The 22,154-nt window shown below is 37.3% G+C and overlaps 1 protein-coding gene across 5 annotated transcripts in view; it reads right to left on the bottom strand.

Annotated features, from left to right (window-relative positions):
- Nucleotides 1-4,485: 4,485 nt before the first annotated feature.
- UBR5 (ubiquitin protein ligase E3 component n-recognin 5) overlaps nt 4,486-22,154 on the bottom strand; it is a 146,796-nt gene continuing 129,127 nt past the window's right edge. For 4 of the 5 annotated variants that reach the window (XM_066265918.1, XM_066265922.1, XM_066265919.1 and 1 more), the window contains exons 49-59: nt 21,154-21,265; nt 20,375-20,519; nt 19,308-19,438; nt 17,713-17,773; nt 15,061-15,236; nt 14,753-14,837; nt 13,845-14,000; nt 13,403-13,516; nt 11,214-11,358; nt 9,779-9,864; nt 4,486-6,409 (exon numbers count right to left, since the gene is read on the bottom strand). In XM_066265918.1, coding sequence (XP_066122015.1) covers nt 6,197-6,409; nt 9,779-9,864; nt 11,214-11,358; nt 13,403-13,516; nt 13,845-14,000; nt 14,753-14,837; nt 15,061-15,236; nt 17,713-17,773; nt 19,308-19,438; nt 20,375-20,519; nt 21,154-21,265 — 1,424 coding nt within the window. In that variant the 3' untranslated portion in view covers nt 4,486-6,196. The remainder of the gene's footprint in view (nt 6,410-9,778; nt 9,865-11,213; nt 11,359-13,402; nt 13,517-13,844; nt 14,001-14,752; nt 14,838-15,060; nt 15,237-17,712; nt 17,774-19,307; nt 19,439-20,374; nt 20,520-21,153; nt 21,266-22,154) is intronic. The other variant, XM_066265920.1, reaches the window with a different exon arrangement.

The raw sequence follows: 22,154 nt of genomic DNA, 5'->3' as shown, positions 1-22,154 counted from the left end.
CGTCTAAGGCACAAAAATGCCAATAAGAGCTGTTCTGTCTGCCAGCAAGGGAGACATATTGCAGATGGCCATGTAACAGATTCCGCGGTAGAAAGGCCCTGAACATAGCTGGCAAGTCAGACTGATGCTGGTAACCCAGGGGTACTACAAATGGGGTTAACAGGAATAGACACTGACTCTGGATGTGAATTTGCTTGCCAAGAGGTAGATGCAAATACTTGAGTACTGTATTATGAAAAAAATCCAAAAAACAACCAGAATAGAAGATATTGCACCAATTTGAATGAAATTAATGGGTCGTTTCTTCAGACCAAGGAGCAAACATACTTTATAGCCCGTAAGGCCCAACAATGGCCAGAGAGTCTCTCCTCCGTGGTTAATTTGATAGAGAACTAGAATGGGCAGTCAAAACGGGTTTGTTAATGTGCTCACTCCACATGAGTATGAATGAGGCTAAAGGAGTCTCCCTACTGGGTAGGTTTTTATGTTGGATCTGCTGAAGAGAAGATGGGGAAGATGCTGTTATTCTTTCTTCTCCACATCAATTCAACTTTTTATTCTTCTACTTGATGCAGTGGTCATAGGACAGTGGCTGCTGCAACTATAAGAGCTAGAGGCAGGGATGATTCCTAAGCCAGAAACTGTGCTTTTAAACTTTGTGTTCCAAAAGGTCTGATGGGGTAGGATGTCCCTTAACCCCGTCTGCCAAGTTGAGGCTAACAGTGAATTCAGCTATATTGCCTGGTGGCAAAAATTGCCCACTAGTTCTGCACCTGTGTAACCTTACCTTATCTGAGGAAGTAGGAGGGACTTGCTAGACTAGTATTTCTGTCTGCAGTGTAGACAAGCACAGTGGTAGAACCTAATATCCCTTCCAAAGGTAGAAAGGTTTGGGTATAAATGGGGAGAAGAAAAAATATATAGTAATAAACTTAAATTTTTTTCTTAAAATAAGAGGCTCAGAGCAAGAGATGATATAGTTCCTTTGCTCGATTATACCAGATGCAGGGTAAAGCCATATATTGCTGATACCTCTCCTGCTTTTGAAACCTGACACAATCCGCCCTGGCCGATTGGCTCAGTGGTAGAGCATTGGCCCAGCATGTGGATGTCCCAGGTCCAATTCTCGGTCTGGGCACACAGGAGAAAGAACCATCTGCTTCTCCACCTCTGGCTTTTCTCTCTCTCTTCTTCTGCAGCTGTGGTCAACTGGAGTGAGTTGGCTCTGAACACTGAGGATGGCTCCATGGCCTCCACCTCAGGCGCTAAGAGCTCAGTTGCTGAGCAATGGAGCAACACCCCAGATGGACAAAACATCATCCCCTAGTGGGCTTGCCAGGTGGATCGCGGCCGGGGTGCATGTGGGAGTCTCTCTCTGCCTCCCCTCCCTTCACTGAATAAAAACAAAAAACAAACAAAAAAAAACCTGACACAATCCAGTGGAAGCCTGTAAACCTGAGTGGCCTTGCCCTAGGAGACATTTTCATGATACGATGATGGACTGGGCAGTTATTGAATGGGAGTCTAGTAATGTGCCATTATCTTTTGACTTTTATGATTGTTTTGCTGTAAGGTATTCATGTTCAGACCAGGGGTTAGACTGTGATATTGTTATTTATAATAAATACATATTTGGTCTTTGTCTGTTTCTGGCACAGAGCTTCTAAAAGCCTTGGATTTTCCTGAGTAATAAAAACAATAAAGATATCTTTTGTTGTTAATGAGGTGACTTTCGGTGTGCACCCAAGGATGGTGGCTGGTTGCCAAGGACACAAAGTGACAAGAGGGTTGGAACTTTAAGGTTCCCATACCAGGGAGGGAAGAGGGGCTACAGGTTGAATCAATGACCAGTGGCCAATGACTTCATCAGTAATGCTTATGTAATGACGCCTCCATAAAAACCCAAAAACAGTTTGGAGAGCTTCCAGGTTGGTGAACACATGGAGATTCAGGTGGAATGGCATACTTGAAGAAAACATGGAAACTCCTCCTTCTTTCCCTATGCATCTCTCTCATCTAGCTGTTCTTGAGTTATATCCTTTTATAATAAACTAGTGACCTAATAAGTAAAATGTTTCTCTGAATCCTGTGAGCTGCTCTAGAAAACTAATCAACCCCAAGGGAGAAGTCATAGAAACCATTGGCGTATAGCCAGTCAGATGTACAGGTAACGGCCCTGGCTGGTTGGCTCAGTGGTAGAGCGTCGGCCTGGCGTGCAGGAGTCCCGGGTTCGATTCCCAGCCAGGGCACATAGGAGAAGCGCCCATATGCTTCTCCCCCCCTCACCCCCCTCCTTCCTCTCTGTCTCTCTCTTCCTCTCCCGCAGCCAGCCGAGGCTCCATTGGAGCAAAAGATGGCCCCGGGCGCTGGGGATGGCTCCTTGGCCTCTGCCCCAGGCTCTAGAGTGGCTTTGGTCGTGACAGCGCGACGCCCCGGAGGGGCAGAGCATCGCCGCCTGGTGGGCGTGCCGGTGGATCCCGGTCGGGCGCATGCCGGAGTCTGTCTGACTGCCTCCCCGTTTCCAGCTTTAGAAAAAAAAAAAAAAAAAAAAAGATGTACAGGTAACAACCTGGGCTTGCAGTTGGCATCTGGAGGATAGTCTTGTGGGGCTAAGAACTTTATCTGTTGAAACTGATACTGTTTCCATGAATTAAGTTGAATTGTAGGACACCCAGCTGGTATCACAGCATTGATTGATGGTGTGGAGGCACACTTCCCCACACCAGATATTGGAACTGGGTGATCAGAACTTCCAGTGACCAACTCACTTGCTTACAAATTATACTTTCCACAAAATAGAATAGCCCAATTTAGGAATGCAAGGTCCAGAATTCCTGGAGATGTACCTCACTTCACACTTATTAGCTGCATAACCCAAAGCAAGTTATTTAACCTGTATCTATTGTGTAACCTTGAACAATTTATTTAACCTGTGTCTGAGGATGGCAATAGGCTTTAATCTCCTAGGATAAAATGAAATATATGTAAAACACTAACAAAGTGCCTGGCACATAATAAGTACTAACAAAAGTTAGTAATTAAGAAAAACTTCATGTGACAATAGTAACAATCCAGTATATTTTAAGAGATAATGTAAGATACTTTCCTTAAATTTAATCTAAGGTACCTTGACATGAATAAAGTAAAAATAAGTTTAGAGAAGAATCTTTATGTTTGTGCCTACCTACTTGGGTTAATGTAAACACTGACACTATTTTCAATCACTGTTCACTGTTCAGTTTATTGAAGGCACTTTTTTTTCCCCCCCAAAGTTAGAAGCCAGAAGGCAGTCAGACTCCCTTACGCACCTGACCGGAAACCACCCAGCATGCCCACCAGGGGGCGATGCTCCATTGCTGCCGGAGCTATTTTAGGGCCTGAGGTGGAGGCCATGGAGCCATCCTCAGTGCCGGGGCCAATGGAGCCTTGACTGCAGGAAGGGAAGAGAGAGAGAGAGAGAGGAAGCAGAGGGAGAGGGGTGGAGAAACAGATGGTCGTTTCTCCTGTGTACCCTGGCCAGTAATCGAACCCAGGACTTCCACATGCCGGGCCGATGCTCTTCTGCTGAACCAACCAGCCAGGGCCTATTGAAGGCACTTCTAACCAGCCCTTTATCAGGAGGAAGAACCTAATTCAGGACGAGGTGATTACTAGAAACACTTTTCCATAGATTATAAGTAGGAAAGATTTGGCTCTTGGGAGCTTACAAACAGGGGAATTTTTATTTATAAATAAAAAGTAACAAACACTCTGTCTGGGTAGTGTTGCAGAACCACCTGGAATGCTGTTTAAGAGTAAAGATTTCTGTCCCTCACTTTAGAATCTTATACCTACAGTCATACGTGAACAACTGCCTCAAGGGAGGAAAGCTCAGTTTGAATTTAGACCTAGAAATTGCGGATTACGTTTAAAGACATGAAACTAGTATCTTTAAGAGAGAAACGTTTAGGGACAAATACTAAGTGAAAAGCCCTCTCAAGTCTGCCGCAGAAAGCCATTATGCTGGAGTCTGGATATTCAGACGATTTAGGGAAAAAAGAAAAGTAACAGACTTTGAAAACCCTCAGTAAAGTTCATTCTTGGTCTTCCCTTCCTGAATTTATTTTAAATTCTATTAGATTTAATCACTAAACAAGACCAAAAGAGAACTTTATTTTACATTACTTTATTTTACATTTAGAACCATTTTATGCTTTACTTAAAAAAAAGAAAAACTCACTCTGTTTTTAATATTCCTAAAAGCATTTTAAGCAAAATCTTGATTTAGGAAGACTTAAGACATTTAGCATTATTTTAAGTATTATCATTCTCTCAGTAATTATTAAAAATAAGTTCACAATTAGGGTTTCAAATGTCCTAATCATTATCTAGTTTGTTCTCATTTTATATTTTATCAATCCCAGAATGTGCATACAGAAGTTAAGATGATATATAAATTTTATCTATTTCAGACATATCAATGATCATGACCTCTTTATCTAACTACTATTTCATTTACTCAGAAATAGCATTAAAATATAAAAACCAATGTCTTTGTGAAATAACCTTTGGTTAATTTACACACTCTAACATAGCATGTTGTTTAAGTTTTGTGTAATACAATGAGTTTCACTATCATTTTAGGTTTTAATATTTATTACATCAGCAGGGCTGAGAATATTATGTGGTTCAGTCTTCTGAAGGAAGTTTTAATCTAATAAAAGTGTAGTGCCTTTGAACACGAAGAATATCCTGAAGGCCAGGAGTCCTATGAAGGAACTGAAAGGTGGGAGATTCCATAGAATTTCTCTCCTCATTTTCAGTATGTAAAGTGGCTAGTTTAATTCACTTTATTGAAGACTTCATAAAGAAAACAATGTTCCTTATTATGCCATTGAATACATCTACTAAAACCACAGGAATTTAGAGATATTGGTTCTAGGCTACATAATTAATGGGTCATCAAAAAAGAACCTGTCTCTTGGTTATTAAGTGTAAATGAGGTAACTTCCTATGCTAAGTAAGGGTCCCGTTTGCTTCCCCCATGTGTAAAAAGAAAAGGTGGCCTGGCCAGTGCCATTCAGGATTCTCTGCTAACTGTAAAATGTGGACTGATTTTCTTGTTTCTTATATATAGTCCATATGTATATAAACTTTCAGTTCTCTAAATCAAAAATTTTTATGCACATAACCGTGTCAGTGTATTGCCCTTAGTTTAAAAATGTACAACTATATAAATAAAAACTATTGTTTCTTCAATATTACTTGACATTTCTTCTGTAATTTCTTTATTTAAAAAAGTAAATGTAACAAGATACTTAAAAAAGGCTAGATACAAAAGTAGTTAAGCTGCTCACGAACATTTAAAATTTTCCAAAATGTATCTTCAATAATCATGATCTTATAAAACATTTTACAGTTATCAGAAAGTGCCCAGGCTGAGTTTACATAACTGAAAATACCTTAGTACAAATGTCTAGTTAGAACTGAAGTGCAGTAACCTTCTGACTGACTGCTCATTGAAATAGGGATACAAAGAAAAAAGTTGATTGTGATCAAGTATTGTGCATTGGCCCCATCATATGTACAAAAAGTGCCCTCATTCAAAAGAACAATTACATGCAAAATATTAGTGATATCATTTAATATCCTAGAGCTCAATGCAGCCAAAATAAACCGCAATAAGTGGTTTTTATAGGTAAAAGTGATTTTATCTCTAAGATCTGAATGTCCAGAACTTTTTTACAAGTTCCATATACATGATACACAATTGCAGCCAACCACAAATTAAACACCATAAAAAAGTTAAAATGAAAACACAGAACATACTTAATTTTTTATTTTGAAATTCCCTATTCCCTCTATACAAGAACCTTTGCTGAAACACTTTCCACAAAGGCAGCAGTGAATTTTCAGAACATTTTACATTTTTCCCCTCAGCAAAAAGATAAATCACAGTGTAAATTATGTTGTTCTGCTGTCATCTTTGGCTGGGGTTAGACCCAAAAGTTGTTGACTAGCAAACATTACAGTCAATGTTGCTAGTGCTCCTCAGGTCTTTATACTACAAACTCAGCAAGGAATGTTTGCATTTAATCTCTTTAAGGTACCTCCAGGGGGTGTGACAGCATTGACTTCCATAAACTTTTATAGACAAATGGAAAAAAATCTACAAAATTAGCTAGAATATTACACAGCAGTACACACTTTTTATAGTCTACACAAAACCAAAATTCTTGGTCTTAATGGCGAGTAGCAATTTCTGTTTGAGAATCTGTTTAGAGGAATACAGTGGGACGTAAAGCCGGGAAATGCAAGTGTTTGCAGTAGGAAGATGTTGGTCATCTGGTGGTCTTATTGTGATTGAGGGCATAGGCTGAAATCCTTCTTCACTGGCTGGTAATGATGGGCTTGATGTCCAAAAGTAAACCTAAACAGGAATATAATAGTTGTAATTTGGGCTTTTAACAGATTAGCATTCAATCCTTAATTCTGGCACTATACACAGAGCCCCGTTCCTGTATTAAAACTTACAAAAAGTTATTCTTCTGACTAGGTTTTAAATTTATTTCTTGAACTGAAAGGAAAAGTTCAGGGTTAAAGGAAAAAAGTGTCAGATATATAGAAAAGTGGCTATATTTCAGGCACTCAGTTTCTCATCTGTTACAAAAGGATGTTGGACTAAATGTTCTCGAAGGGCCTTTCCAGTGGCTAAATTGTATGGAATATCTTTTTTCCCATGGAATATCTCTTAATGGAAAAATGCACAAAGCCTCCCCTCCAAAAAAGGTTCAAAATTCAAAGGTAATAAAAAAAAAGATATTTTGCATTTTATCTACTAGCAAACCAACCCAGTATTTTCAGTGCTATATTGTGATACAGAATTACTTTATAACAGTAATTAACAGGAACATCTACCATACATCAAAATCCTTGCAACAAACCATATTAACATTGAGTTTTACTACACATCTATAATACTTTGTGTGACATAAGATAAATGTTAACTTCTACTTTACTTAAATATGATAACAAAGGATATGTTTTCCTATAATACTTATTTTTATTAATACATACCATTCCTCACTGGTGTGTGTGTCACACACACACACACACACACACATATACATACATACCATACCTTCAGTGATAATAAAACAGTGCCTATTTCTTAAGGTAAAGCTTTTCAAATCTAATGCATTTACATTGCACCAGCTAAACAGACAAATATATCCAATATCCCAGAGTGACTAGGAAACCTAAATGAACTAATTTGTCATTTCCTGAAGCATAGTTTTATGAGAAGTCCAGTAACTCTACAAAGCCTATAATTTGCAGGAATTAATAATTCAAGGTAGTACAGTTGGGGAGACCCTGTTATATTCTTATAACCGTCAGCACTTCCCCTCTGACACATCAGGATAAAGCTAGAGGAGAAGGAAAAGACACCTTGATGTACTGCATAAGCCCTAAGAATTTTTATATAGGCGTTTAAATAGTGAGGCTTGCAAGTAAAAGCTGTTGATAGGAAATACTGAGGTCCTTATATGTATAGAAATTGTATGTGTCTCTCTCTCTCAAGACTGAAGAGTTAGCATATTTGTCTTCCAGGAAAAGAAGAAATTGCAATGAGATTTAATTTGACTAACTGGACAGAGGGTGTATTGGTTTAAAAACAGCAGAAAATCAAAACTAGGAAATAGATAATATATACCCTAGAATATACCAGATAGCCAATCATTTCTATTTCTGTTTCTGGTAAATCTTACGGAACTAATATGTTGCCTGTTACAGAGAAACGAAGTCCCCAAATCTAAAGATTAACTACAAGTGGTATATATCTCTAACAAGCTATTGAGGCACTCCTGAAAGCAACAAAGACAGTTATGGTATTAGCACTGGTAGAGATGTTAGGGTCCACAAGTAAAAGTCAAATTATATGGAATCAATTATATAGAATTTACCTAGGGAACAATCTAAGTGGAAATCACTAGGATGGCTAAGTCAAGAACAGAAGCTGATGACAGCTATGACTGCTGAACTGAAATACTGGTGAAGAAATAATGGAAGGATTGGGCAGAGGGTGTGTACATATAAAGATTAAGCAGTCTAGCCTGACCTGTGGTGGTGCAGTGGATAAAGCGTCGACCTGGAAATGCTGAGGTCGCTAGTTTGAAACCCTGGGCTTGCCTGGTCAAGGCACATATGGGAGTTGATGCTTCCAGCTCCTCCCCCTTCTCTCTCTCCTCTCTCTCCCTCTCTGTCTCTCTCTCTCCCCCCCATCTCTCCTCTCTAAAAAAATGAATAAATAAAATAAAAAATTTAAAAACATGTTTAAAAAAAAAAAAAAGATTAAGCAGTCTAAAAGCAGGACCCTCTCCCCAAGTAAGTTATTCCCTGCCCAAGTAACCATTTCCCTCTCTCAAATAAAATTAGGGTATATATCTATTATTTTTTTTTTCATTTTTCTGAAGCTGGAAACAGGGAGAGACAGTCAGACAGACTCCCGCATGCGCCCGACCGGGATCCACCCGGCACACCCACCAGGGGCGACACTCTGCCCACCAGGGGGCGATGCTCTGCCCATCCTGGGCGTCGCCATGTTGCGACCAGAGCCACTCCAGCGCCTGAGGCAGAGGCCACAGAGCCATCCCCAGCGCCCGGGCCATCTTTGCTCCAATGGAGCCTTGGCTGCGGGAGGGGAAGAGAGAGAGAGGAAAGCGCGGCGGAGGGGTGGAGAAGCAAATGGGCGCTTCTCCTGTGTGACCTGGCCGGGAATCGAACCCGGGTCCTCCGCACGCTAGGCTGACGCTCTACCGCTGAGCCAACCGGCCAGGGCCTAGGGTATATATCTAGAAATGGAATCACTTTTATATGTATATCCATGAGCAGTCTAGTCTACACTACTGGGAACTAAGGTTGGTTCAGCAGGGGAAATGTCCCTCGAATTTCTACAAGAAAGTCTAGTGGAGACCTCCCTTTATTCCAGAGTAACGGACAGGTTGATTTGGCTATCGATATTCTTGGACATAGATTCCACTGGCTTTAGGATAGACTTTACTATGATCAAAGTTAATATTATTTAATTTATGCTTCTAAATTAATAAGCAATGAGGGTGAAAAGGATAGGTTTAACATCCATATATCACAATTAAGATACTCTAGTGTACAGATAGCAATCAAGATGCTATACTTTTCAGAAGTTTTGCGAAGGCTTGCTACTGGCCACAAGGATGAAGGATGTATAAAAGGAGCAGCCAACATATGTAAGCACTATCTGGAAAAAAGCCATTACCCAACAACAAGCTAGTATGATCTTCTGGAACTAACAATGTCATATGAATAGCTAAGATAGCCTGACTGGTGGTGGTGCAGTGGATAGAACATTGACCTGGGACACCGAGGTCCCAGGTTTGAAACCCTGAGGTTGCTGGCTTGAGCATGGGATCATTGACTGGGTCAGCTAGAGCCCCCCAGTCAAGGCACAAATGAGAAGCAATCGATGAACAACTAAAATGAAGCAACTATGAGTCAATGCTTCTCATCTCTCTCCCTTCCTGTCTTACTTAAAAAAAAAAAAAAAAAAAAGCTAAGATGTATTTATTTCAGTTTACTTACAGCTTTATTAATACTTAAAGTGTTCTGTTGTAGAGCAGAAAAACAAAATTACCTGTTATTTTTAACCTTCTGTAATTTCTTTAGCTAAAATTAACCATTACAAACTTAAAATGAAAGGCTATCATACACAGTATTTTAAAGTTTCATATTTTCTTCTACAAATTCTGTGAGCTTAACTTACAAGATCTTGTCGTTCTGTCATGCTCATCTTCTCTACTATTGACCAGAACCAACGCTTGAATTGCAAGAGCTTCTCAGCATTTTCTCCTAAGAATGAAGAATATAAATTCAATATATTATATCAATAGTTATATTTTAATGCATTTCTACTCTAAATATATATTTAATATACATAATTATATATAAATATAAATATAATTAAAATGTTATTTATGTCTAATTCCTAATACAGGAAGTCAGGACAATTTGCATCATGTAAAACCTCTATAGTTTTTTATTAGTCAACCATGACTCAAGATGACCAAGATAAGAAAAAGGAACCACCAGTCTCAAAATTGATAATCACATGACTTTAATCCCATCTGTAAGTCACAATTCTGCTCATGATCTGAAGTCACAATTCTGCTCATGATCTGAAGCCAGTGCTTCTCCAATTTTAATGAGTTTACAAATCACTTGGGGATCTAAAATGCAGATTCTTATCACTAGGTCTAGGGGGAAGAGAGAGGAAAGGGACCAGAAATTCTGCATTGCTAGAAAGCTTCAATGATGCTTCTGATCTGAGGATCATACATGGAATATCTTTGGATACATTCTTTCCCCTTCTAGGTTTCTAACTTGTAAATGAGACACATTCTTATCTAAGAAGTATTGAAAACTATATTTAAAAGTAGCATAAAAACTGTTATACAATGACCTATACTGTCAAGCATGAAGGAGAAACAAAATTAATCCAACTTTAACTTACTATAATTTGCTGAAACTATTTGTAAAGTATGAAAAATAAAGGGGGAAAAATGGTACCTTCAATGCATGCAATAATCCTGGACTATAGGTATAATCCTCACATAATGAAGTTCATAGTTTCCAGTGTTTTATTGTGTAGTCACAGCTAAAAAGTCTATTCCTAGACTACAGGACTTTGAAAAGAATGAGTTGCAGAATATCAAGCACTGAAGGTAAATGTTATTCTAGGAGGATTATCACTACTTCTCTTTATCCTTACTAGATTCTTCATGTGTTTGTGTGCTGCTATGTCTTTGGGTCTAGTTCTACAAAGCAAACATCACGTAGTCAAATTCTTTAATTAGAGAGTTTAAGAGACATAAATCAGGGAAGTTCAATGAAATAGTTTACATGGATTGTTTTTTCTTAATATACAAAATCCTTTTCATCCAGTTGCTCACCACAAGGAATTTTTACTTTTTTACAAACCATATAGTCTTTAAAAATCTAGAAAATTAAGCAATAAAAAACCTAATGCTAAGCCATAATCACATATTTTAAAAAATAATGTAAAAACACCTTTTAAGCACTTAAGTGATAAAGTATTTCCAAAGCCCGGTAAACATGTCTAAAAACTAGAAATTCAGAAAATGCTGACTAACCAATCTATGTAGCTTATTCCTTAAATAAACATTTCAAAAATTTCATACCTGATTCATCATTGAAAGAGGTAAAACTGATCAGCATTTGCACATTAACTTCACCACAGCCATTTACCAAAAGCCTAAAATCTTCTGCTGTTAAATCTTCTAACGAGTTTTTTGGAAGCACATCCAGTAGACCTTTCCTCATTGCCTAAAGAATTTCAAAAGTTATCCTTTTATTACTATCAGTACTTTTTCATGTAGCATTTATTGTTAAAGCCCAATATCTAATTTTAGCAGCCAATTTCTCTAAAAATACTATTTTTCATCTTAAAACATAAAGAAAAACTTTAAGTTCTCTTTTTAATTTTTTTTTTTTTTTTTTGTATTTTTCTGAAGCTGGAAACGGAGAGACAGACTCCCGCATGCACCCAACCAGGATTCACCGGCACGCCCACCAGGGGTGACGCTCTGCCCACCAGGGGGCGATGCTCTGCCCCTCCGGGGGGTCGCTCTGTTGCGACCAGAGCCACTCTAGTGCCTGGGGCAGAGGCCAAGGAGCCAGCCCCAGCGCCCGGGTCATCTTTGCTCCAATGGAGCCTCGGCTGCGGGAGGGGAAGAGAGAGACAGAGAGGAAGGAGAGGGGGAGGGGTGGAGAAGCAGATGGGCGCTTCTCCTGTGTGCCCTGGCTGGGAATCGAACCCGGGACTTCTGCACGCCAGGCCGACACCCTACCACTGAGCCAACTGGCCAGGGCCTCTTTTTAATTTCTTAATAATAGATTCAAAAACAGAGGCAAAGAGGGGGAAGAGGCATTATGAACAGGCTTCATTTCAAACGTGAAGTAGTATTACATACCAGCCATTAACTAATAGTTTTTTAAACCTTGTTAGTAACAACCAGGATAGTCATTAATAATTAAGAATAGTTTCAATCTGTGAAATGTGCTATTCTGTCAACATCCTAGGATAGATTTGGTAATGACAAAACAAACTTCCCCAACAAAACCCCAAATCTAGAAGCTTATTGAGAAATCATCATGTGCCAACTGTATTAAATTTATTTAATCCTATCCTCATTTTGCAGGAGGGAACCAAGGCACAAAGGACTTTAGTCGTTTGCTAATGTCACACAGCTTGAGGGTGCTGCACCCTGATTTGAACCTTGACAGTACGATTCCAGATCCTGCACAGTTATTCCCAGCCTAAGGATCAGAAACACTTGATACTACCAATCCTAAATTTACATAAACAAACATATCCTAGAAGGGCCTGACTGGCCCTGGCTGGCATCTGGGAATGTGGTTTCTGCAATATTCCCTATATTACTAACCGATGTGGCTGTTTTGAATGTCTGGAGCAATGAACAACTGCTATACAGCTTGCCTAGATTGTGCAAACAATGTGATTTACAACAAACACGTGCTTTCCTCTGGGAGTCTGATTTTTCAGTAATCATGACAGGTTGTGCAGGCAGGAATATGCTTACGGGACTGGCCTCCACTTAACCCTAGGCTGACTGTTAAGCAGGCTTCCCTAAGCAGAAACACTGTACATGTGTTGCTGTAATTCCCTGCTGGAGGAAGAAGTGTGATCACTGAGAACTTTGGAAGCCTGCACCTGGATGCCTCCATACACTGCCTAATGTAATTTTTCCCCTTGCTGAGAGGCCTTTTGCTATAATAAACTATAACTATGAGCACAACTGCTTCTGAGTCCTAGGAGTCCATCTCGTAGGTCAGCAAAAGAATGGGTGGTCATCGGAGCCCAAAATAGTAGTCATTTCAATCCCACAAACATCCTTTCCAAACTTTACCCATCAAATTAACTTTCTGATAATTACATGGTTTTCCCAAGTAGTTCCATCTACAAGAATGTGAATAATAGGCCTGGATTCAGGTGTAATTTACATTGTGAATAAATTCACTTTGGTTTAATATATTTTTATTTTTTTATTTTATTTATTCATTTTAGAGAGGAAAGAAAGAGGAGAGAGAGACAGGGGGGAGGAGCTGGAAGCATCAACTCCCATATGTGCCTTGACCAGGCAAGCCCAGGGTTTTGAACCGGCGACCTCAGCATTTCCAGATCGACGCTTTATCCACTGCACCACCACAGGTCAGGCAAATTCACTTTGGTTTAAAAATGTTGACCTTTTATAGGCAAGCTGAATATACACTGAGCTAGTTTACCACACAGGAAGACACATACAACCTCCTTAGATCAAGTACAGTAACACTTTTTAGAAACACTTACGTGTAATGGCTGTTCTGCTACTACCAACATTCTGTGCTCTGCGTATTTCCGCACATACTCATACACATTCTGGGGAGTCACTGGTATATTTACACCATTAGGAATAAGTTCAACCTGTGAAAAAGTTAGCAGTGCCATTTAAAAGAAGTTTTTTCAAAGCAAAAAGTTAACAGCTTCTAAAACAATATCCCAAATTTTTAATCTAAAAACAGTTCTGTGTCTGACAAGTATCTAAGAGATACAAACATTTTAGGGGTAAATAAGTACAAAAAGCTTCTGCCTCTCAATCTCTCTCAGTCTCTCCCTATCTCTGTTAATCTCCTGCATCTTTTCTGTGTATGTATGTCTCTTTCTTGGCTCCTATCTAAATTGTTTCTGTATAAAACAAGCAAAACACACCAAATTCTCTTGCCAGAACCAAAAAACTACGTAATTGCTTTACCTGTCCTCCACCTTCTTCTTTACACAGGTCAATTGCAAATGCCAAATCCATTGCTGAGAAAACAGCATCAGCATCTGAACTTTGAGAAGCAAGGATAAGTTGCCGCAAACTCTCATACATCACAGGGTCAAAAAAAGCAAAATCATGCCAATTGACCTAAGAAAGTAATTATATGAAAATTATGAAAGAAACGTCTTTAATGGATTCATTAGTAAATTAAAATCTATGATAAAGAATAATTTGAAAATATACTGATGAAGAATAATCTTCCACTAAATATGTAATAACTAATATAAGGAGGTAAAATTTAATAAATCTTTGGTTCAGATGAAACATTTAATTTTTAAGGTATGAAAAGTGTAGCATTTTGAAAAAATGTTGTGAAGCCACAGTGTACTTTTAAGTTCCAAAATAATGGATTTGCAAACACCAGCACTATTAAACAATGATTATGCTGAACAACTGGTCCTAAACTAAATATGAATTCTATTTACTCTTGACAATAATTATAAAATATGGTACATTAATTCCAGAAGATAAATCTGATGCTCAAAGGAATGCAGTAACTTGCTGAAGATCATGTCACTGGATTAAACTTGAGTCTATTTGATTCAATGATTTTTTCCATAAACTTTGTTAAAGGCTAAACTTTAACTCCAGTTCTTCTTTGCACAAGAACATTTTAGCTAAAATACTTTTAAGAATTAAACAGGGTCAGATGGAATGTTGCTGTATTGATAGGAAACAACAGTGGGTGTGATTAAAGAAAATGCTTGAAAATTATTTACAATAGATATAATGCTTTAAAATTTAATATTAGATGCCATGAACAGTATGGTAGTATAATTATTTTGTAAAAGAAAATTTTTGCAATTTTAAGAGCAGTTCGGTTCATTAAAATCACTTACTTTTCTACCAAGCAACACTTTAATCACATGTCTATTCAATGTGATAGGACATAGTTCATTCTGTAACAGACATAGTCCAAGAATTCTAAAAATACAAACAGGGAAATATTTAAATTAAAAAATAATTCTAGAACATGTATAATCCCTCACATACATATAAAATATATAGTACTTTGAGAAATTTTCTATAGCTTCATTTCTAATCAGTATGAATCAGAGTATATACACATTTTAAAATAATGTATGTTACAAAGTCTTTTTAACTGAAATTTTTTTAAAATTCAAATATAAGATGTGAGGTGTTTTACCTGCCAATGTTTCTGAAACAATTCAACCTTGCTTCTGTGTTTTTGCCAGGTCTTGGGGTGTAAAATCCTCTTTTTCCAGGTTGGTAAAACAAAGGGGCATTGTCATCACCATCATCTGTATCATCTAGATCCATATCTACTACACTTCTACTAGAACCATGACGTTTTCGGTTTTCCTAATAACAAAAGTTATCAAATTTTAAGTCCCAAGATTAATTTTAAAAACAAAACATATGAACTGAAGTCACTCAAACTGAAGTCAGGTAGGTAGGGCAACATTCATATTTAAATGTATGTGTGTGACATACTGAAAGTAAACTTTTATTTTTATTTTTAGTTTAGTGTGTTGACATGGTTTCAAGTGTCCAAATTCAACATAACAACCTCAACACCCCCTCCCCCACATCGTGCCATATGTGGAATCTAATGAACACAGTATACTGAGGACTAACAAAATAGAAACAGAGGCAGGGTCACAGGGAACAGATGGACAGCTGTCAGAGGGACAGGGGAGGAGGGGACCAGATCAAAGAAACTGAAGGGATTATCCAAATTATAGACATAACACAAAGATACAGATAAAGTATCTATCTTATCTGTAGTAAGCCCCAGGAGAAGGGGATAGGATCAAAGAAACTGAAGGGATTAACCAATTTATATATACATAACACAAAGATACAGATAAAGTATCTACCTTATCTGTAGCAAGTCCCAGAGGGAAAGGGGGGGCAGGAGGGAGGGCAAAGGGGGTAAAATGGGAATGGTAAACTTTTTAATTCATCCGTTCAGAACTGTGATATACAAAGCTTATGTATGTTAAGTCTTTTAACTTCTTGTTCATCTAAGTAAAATCACTTAATAAAACTCTGGTAGCTTCTTTCACTTTAATTCCTTAAAGATATTTTCATTGGATATAGAATTCTGGATTGATGATTTTTAAAGCACTTTAAGAATAATGTTCCATTATCTTCTGACCTTCACAATTTTTGATGAGTAAAATAAGTTTTTCAAATGTTTACCTCTTTGTAGGGCACTGTTCTTTGGCTGCTTCATTTCACAAAAGCATTTGATTATAATGTGTCTGAACATAGTTTTTTTCATTTATCCTGTTAAGTTCACTGACCTTCTTGAATCTATAAATGTGTTTTATGTCATATTTGGGAAGCTTTAGCTATTATTTCCTCAAATATTTTTTCTGTAGCAAGCTCTTTTCTTTTCTGAATATTCCAATGACATGACTGTCTGATAGTAAATGGTCCTTGAAATATTTGTTTGAAATCTGTTTTTCAGAATGGATCATTTCTAGCTCTTTTAAAACTGAGTGACACTTTCCTTTGTCATCTTCATTATGCTATTGACCTACCCAGTGAATTTTTTTCTTTCAGACATTATATTTATAATTCTAAGTTTTTCCTTTCATTTTCTTAGGTTTCTATTTCTCTGCTTAGAACCTCTATCTTGTCATTTCTTAGTGTTTACCTTTACCTCATAGAACATGAAATATAAAGGCTTTGATAATTCCAACAAGTGGGTAATTTTAGTTAGCATCTATTGGTTCTTTCCCTGGGAGACTGGTCAGTGTATCCTGGACTTTGAATGTTAAGTTGTGAAAGTCAGGGTCTTGTTAAAATGGTATGAAGAATGTTGACATTTTGGCTCTAGTAGGCAATCAACCCAGAAGGCTTCAGACTCAGAAGGTGTCACCTTCTGTGTGCAGTGGTTCCAATATCAATTCAGTTTCCAAAGCCCTTTATTACACCGTTCAGGGCCTGCCCTGCATATTCACTATTTGTAGTGTGGGACTTGGACGGTGGTTTACTGTAGGTTAGTTCTCAAAGCCTTTGCTCTACTTTCCAGCTAAGATGAAGTAACAATGATCAACTTTACTCTCCCCTCCTTAAAACACTGCCATTCCAACATTTTTCAAGTTTTGATATCTCTCTCTAGTCTTAATGCAGAGAATAATACAATCTGTATGCTTCTGTTTACTTTTCATGATCCTCAGGCAGTTAGTTCCATTTTGTATTATGTCCAGAGTTTTCAGTTGTAAGCAGTGAAAGAGATAAAATTAGATTCGATTTGCTCCACCTTGGCTGACAATGAGGTTCTCAGGTAGTTTAAAATGAAATGCACCATGCACTAAAAAGCCTTCCTTACTGCTATACCATGTCACATTTTGTCTCCATCTTTGGCACTCACTGCTTCTTTGAGGAATGTGCTCTAGAATTACATATTGCCTTTCCTCTGCTATTAATTCATGGTATCTCTAATTTAAAGCTTAACTCAGGCTGTGCTCCAGTGAGTGGGGTTACACTGAACCCTAATTAAGACAATCTTTTTTTTTTTTTTAAATAAGTGGGGAGAGAGAAGAGAGGGAGGAGCAGGAAGCATCAACTCCCATATGTGCCTTGACTGGGCCTCAACCGGCAACCTCAGCATTCCAGGTCGACGCTTTATCCACTGCGCCACCACAAGTCAAGCAAATTAAGACAATCTTATTACTCGATTCCATACATGACACCTTTGTTTCTTTCCCTACTGTTATCAAGCGTTTTATTTAGAAACATAGTTTCTTCATAAATGTCTTTTCTTCCCTTCTGTAATTCAAATTCCAAGTGTTTATTATTAGCACATGTACAAAATATCCCTTACCTGTACCTTTTCTGAGGAGTCTAATAATCCAAGATCCAGGATACTATCAGCTCCGTTTTCCCTAAAATCAAACAAAAAATGTCTTTCACATTCTAGATAACTGAAACTTCTAGAATTTAGTGTAGAGAAAACATGTGAAGTTAAACTTATAAGAATTTATAATTTTAAGTTTTGAAGTAAACAAATATCCAGAACAGTTATAGTCTAATCATACACACAAAAAGCAATAGATGCTCGTGTATAACTGATGATAATGAACTAAAGGCTAAGACAAAATAAATGTGGTCTTCAAAGGGATTCTGAAACTTAAGCTCCAGGGAGCACTGTAAACAGAAAAATGTTCAGAAAACAATCACAACAGGAATCAATTTTTTTTTTTAAAGCAAGAGAGGGACAGACAGGAAAGGAAAGAGATGAGAAGCATCAACTCATCATTGCGTCTAGTTGTTCATTGATTGTTTTCTCATATGTACCTTGACTGGGGGGCTCCACCTGAGCCAGTGACCCCTTGCTCAAGCCAGTGACCATGGGGTCATATCTATGATCCCAAGCTCAAGCTGGATGAGCACATGCTCAAGCCCGCAACCTCTGGGTCCTCAGCATCCCAGGTCAACACTATCCACTGTGCCACCACTTGGTCAGGTGGAATCTAGTTTTTTAGTGTATTATTCTAGGATACTAATACCTTCACTGTTAAACCAGGTAAAGAAATCAATCAATATTTTATGTTACTGGCAATCCAGTAACTAAATTAGCAAACCTTACATATATTTACAAAACTCAATTTTTTCTATCATAGGCTAAGCTGTATCACATGCTGATACCTCTAGAGACACAGAAAAGGAATAAAGATATAGCACACAAAGTCTAGGGATGAAAAGTAGTAATAGCAAAGAAAACAAATTTCTAGCAATAGTCTTTGGCTTACACTATTCAGTCTCTGAAACCGGGAAAGTAGCTATTTAGTTTCAGTGCTTAACCTACCCCTACCTTTCTACTTCTAGAATTATATCTAAGTTCCTCATTCAAAATCATGACTAGGAAAAAAAGAGATTTCCATCTAAAATAAGACCTCAAAGAGCCTAAAACTGGGTATTAGAGTAGCATCAGGATAGAAGGCATAGAATAAGTATGACATATCTTCCTAACGTCTCAATGGAAAAGGGTAAGTTAACTGTTAGATATTTAAATTTTTTATATTAAAACAAATATATTACACAATGGAAAGCAAAAACTTGCATGAATTAAGATAAATCAGGAGGCCTAAAAGAAACTTCATGCTTATGGCAAGAACTCAGGGATTATACCCCAGTTCCTTGAGGTATTTGGTTTCTGCCATGAGGGGTACTCTATGGAGTATTTGAGATACACGTCTTATAGTTTCTAAATATCAAGTATGCTAAGAGACTGCTAAAACTCTACCTTTCTAATACATTTGAAACTCAGCTGTCTCAATCATGGATTTTAACCCATTTAAAAAGCCATTTCAAGTCCTGTGCTTTGTAGAATAAATTCTAAGATATGGTGGCAACTATATCCTAATAATAAAGTAGCTGATGTTTAAACTGAAATACTTTCCCAATTGTACACATTACCGTCCATGTGCAATAATAAGTTCCATGGCCTCATCCACTCTTGCTCTCAAAGAATCTTCACTTGCTAGAAGCAGCAGCAGCTGAGCTGGAGATAATTCCAACAACATGCCAGTGATTTTACTTGCAAAAGCCTGTAAATGATGAATAAATGTTAATTGCCCCTATTCTCTGAAACCTCTTGTCTAAATCAGCAATCTTACCCCCCCCAAAATATGAGAATACAAGAAACTTAGAAAACAATTCAAAAATTTCTGAACCAGTATGGTATTTTATTAAACTAGAAGCTTAATTATAGAGAACTCTGGTAAGGAAGGAATAGTCCATGCACTAGCACAGTCTTGTTAAAGCTAGTTTAATATCTAAAAGGCTAGCCTTTTTGTAACGCTTTTGATATTCATGAGTAAACATGCAAATACTCTATTTACTATCAGAGAGCCAGAAACATTCTTTCATTTAGGGTAGAAAAAAGAAAGAGGGAGGGAAGAAATGAAGAGGAAGGAAAAGAGATCAAGATGCTTATATTTAAGGCTCAGGCTTTACTAAAAGAAATTGGGTTTCTCTGTTTTATTTTTCTTTTGCTATAACATGTACATATAGTTATGTATAAAGACAAAAAACACAACTAGTTTGTTTCATATTATGAAAGAGACATCTGACAGAACATTCAAAAAATCCTTGCCATTCTTATTGGCACTAAAGTACAATATTTATAATGTGTTCTAGCTACAGGTTGGTAACAGATAAAAAGTTTGCTTTAAAATGTAATGATAACTTGTGCAAATGAGGGTACAAATAAATACAACATACAACGCACAGAGAATTCTTTAGCACACAGGAACTTATTAGATAGAATGCCAAGGTAGCATAATTAGGAAGTAACAAATTTCAAGCTATATAATATATAGTTACCCTCCAGCAACCATCTTCCCTCCCAAGCTTCCTTCTTACTACAGTCCTCAAACCACATGATTTTTCAGGAGCTGACAATTTTTTAAAATACCAGCTTTAATTCAAAAATAAAAATGGCACACAGCCAGTTGGGTGACAACTAAGTGCAGTGTACATACTGGTTGCATTGCTTGTACACGTGGATAGAGCCTTTCTCCAAGCGCCTGACGATGTGCTGGCAGAGGATCAGGATCATCACTAGGGTTCCCTTCAGAGGCTGGTCTGAAGGGTCTAGTGTCAATGGAAAGCTGTCTTCTAAAGTCTCTGAAAGAAGAACAAGGTATTATGACTTCATTTCCTTTGTCTGCAAAATGAAAATATCAGCACAACTGGTGATGAAGTTGAAAACCAAAGCATATAGATTGCTGAAGTTCTGGGACAGGAAGGTAGTGGAATGCCTAAAGAAAGGGTGGCTGGGCAATAAAGATGATCTTGATTTTGTCACTTGAAAATATATAAATTCACAATGCATAGTAAAATTTGATTCTAAGGAGTAGGACGCTAAAACACCAGAATCAAGAACCCACCCATAATTTCTGAAAGTAAAATGCCATTCACCCTAAAAGGAGAATTAAAAGGTTTAAATGAAATAATTGCCACAATTATAATTTTAAAACAAACTTAAGAATGTGATGAATAAAAGTTTTAAAAATTAAATAAAAATTTATCTATAAAAAAGTTTTAAAAATAACTTGAGAATAAATAAAAAGCAAATATTTCAACTGCCCTTGAGTTTTTAAACCAGAACATTTTAATATCAGTTGGTTAGACTATTTGAATTATGTATATATACAAATATTAACTTTAATTTTCTAAAAAAAGTTTATAATAGATTCTTTTATTTACAGGCTTACCTTCAATTCACCCAAATTCAATAAAAGATACAAAAGGATCTCACCTATCCCGATCTCTCCGAGAACCTGCTCGTAAGCCGCTACTTCTCCTCATTTCCCTTTCTCTTTCCCTCTCCCGATCCCGCTCTCCTCTGTTCCTTAATCTCTGCATTAAACCTGAAAGAAAATATAAAATACACTTTGTTTAGATGAATGTCAATTCAGCCTCTTTAAAATCAACGTGAGGGCATGACCAAACATACTTAAGACATTACAGCTTTAGGTCATCTTTCTTACCATCTGTGTTAGTGCCTTTCTCATTCCCCCTAGGGTTTTGAGGGTTGGGGTGATTGTGCTGAATGTATCTAGCATGTAGTAGATGTTCCTTAGTATTTGTTTAATGAATTTTCCCCTTGTCATGTCAAAGCTGTGAAATAATATGTAGCAACTGGGGCTATTTTAAGTTTCACGATAAATCATGCTGAGATTTCTTACAGGATTAGAACCATATTTGAATATCTTCTCTAATATTAATATTTGTTTTTAAGCATTGCAGGCCACCCAGAACATTAGCTATTATTATTAAAACTATAAACATAAATAAGTTAGAGTATGGGTCCCTAAGAATATGCAGAAAGTTATTTCTGAATTGTTATGATTCTTCAGGTTTCCTAATTTATAGTTACCAATTTCTTATTACTAAAGACTACAGAGTCAAATGGTAAAACTAATGATGAAAGGCTGGGGTATGCTCCCATCTTTCCAGCCTCAATCCTTTCCAGAGCTCCTTCAGCCTCTATGGTGGCAGTTTACAGAACCCCAATAAAATATATCTATAGCCTAGGTAAAATACAAGATTTTTTTAGTAACTCCCTCTCCCTCAATTACTATATCCATTCACCTATAATATTGACACATTGTTGTGCCCCTACTTTACCTGAATCTCCAATTATCACCTACCTTAAGGCTCTTATAACTTGCAGACTTCTTAATTTTCTAACTGTAATCTTAAAAATTAGGAAAGAGTTCTAATCACAAAATGCTGGTTCCCCGAGGAGGTAAAGAG

This window comes from Saccopteryx bilineata, chromosome 3, assembly GCF_036850765.1.
Source record: "Saccopteryx bilineata isolate mSacBil1 chromosome 3, mSacBil1_pri_phased_curated, whole genome shotgun sequence".
In the NCBI taxonomy this organism is placed as follows: Eukaryota; Metazoa; Chordata; class Mammalia; order Chiroptera; family Emballonuridae; genus Saccopteryx; species Saccopteryx bilineata.
This window is presented reverse-complemented; position numbering and strand designations above follow the sequence as displayed.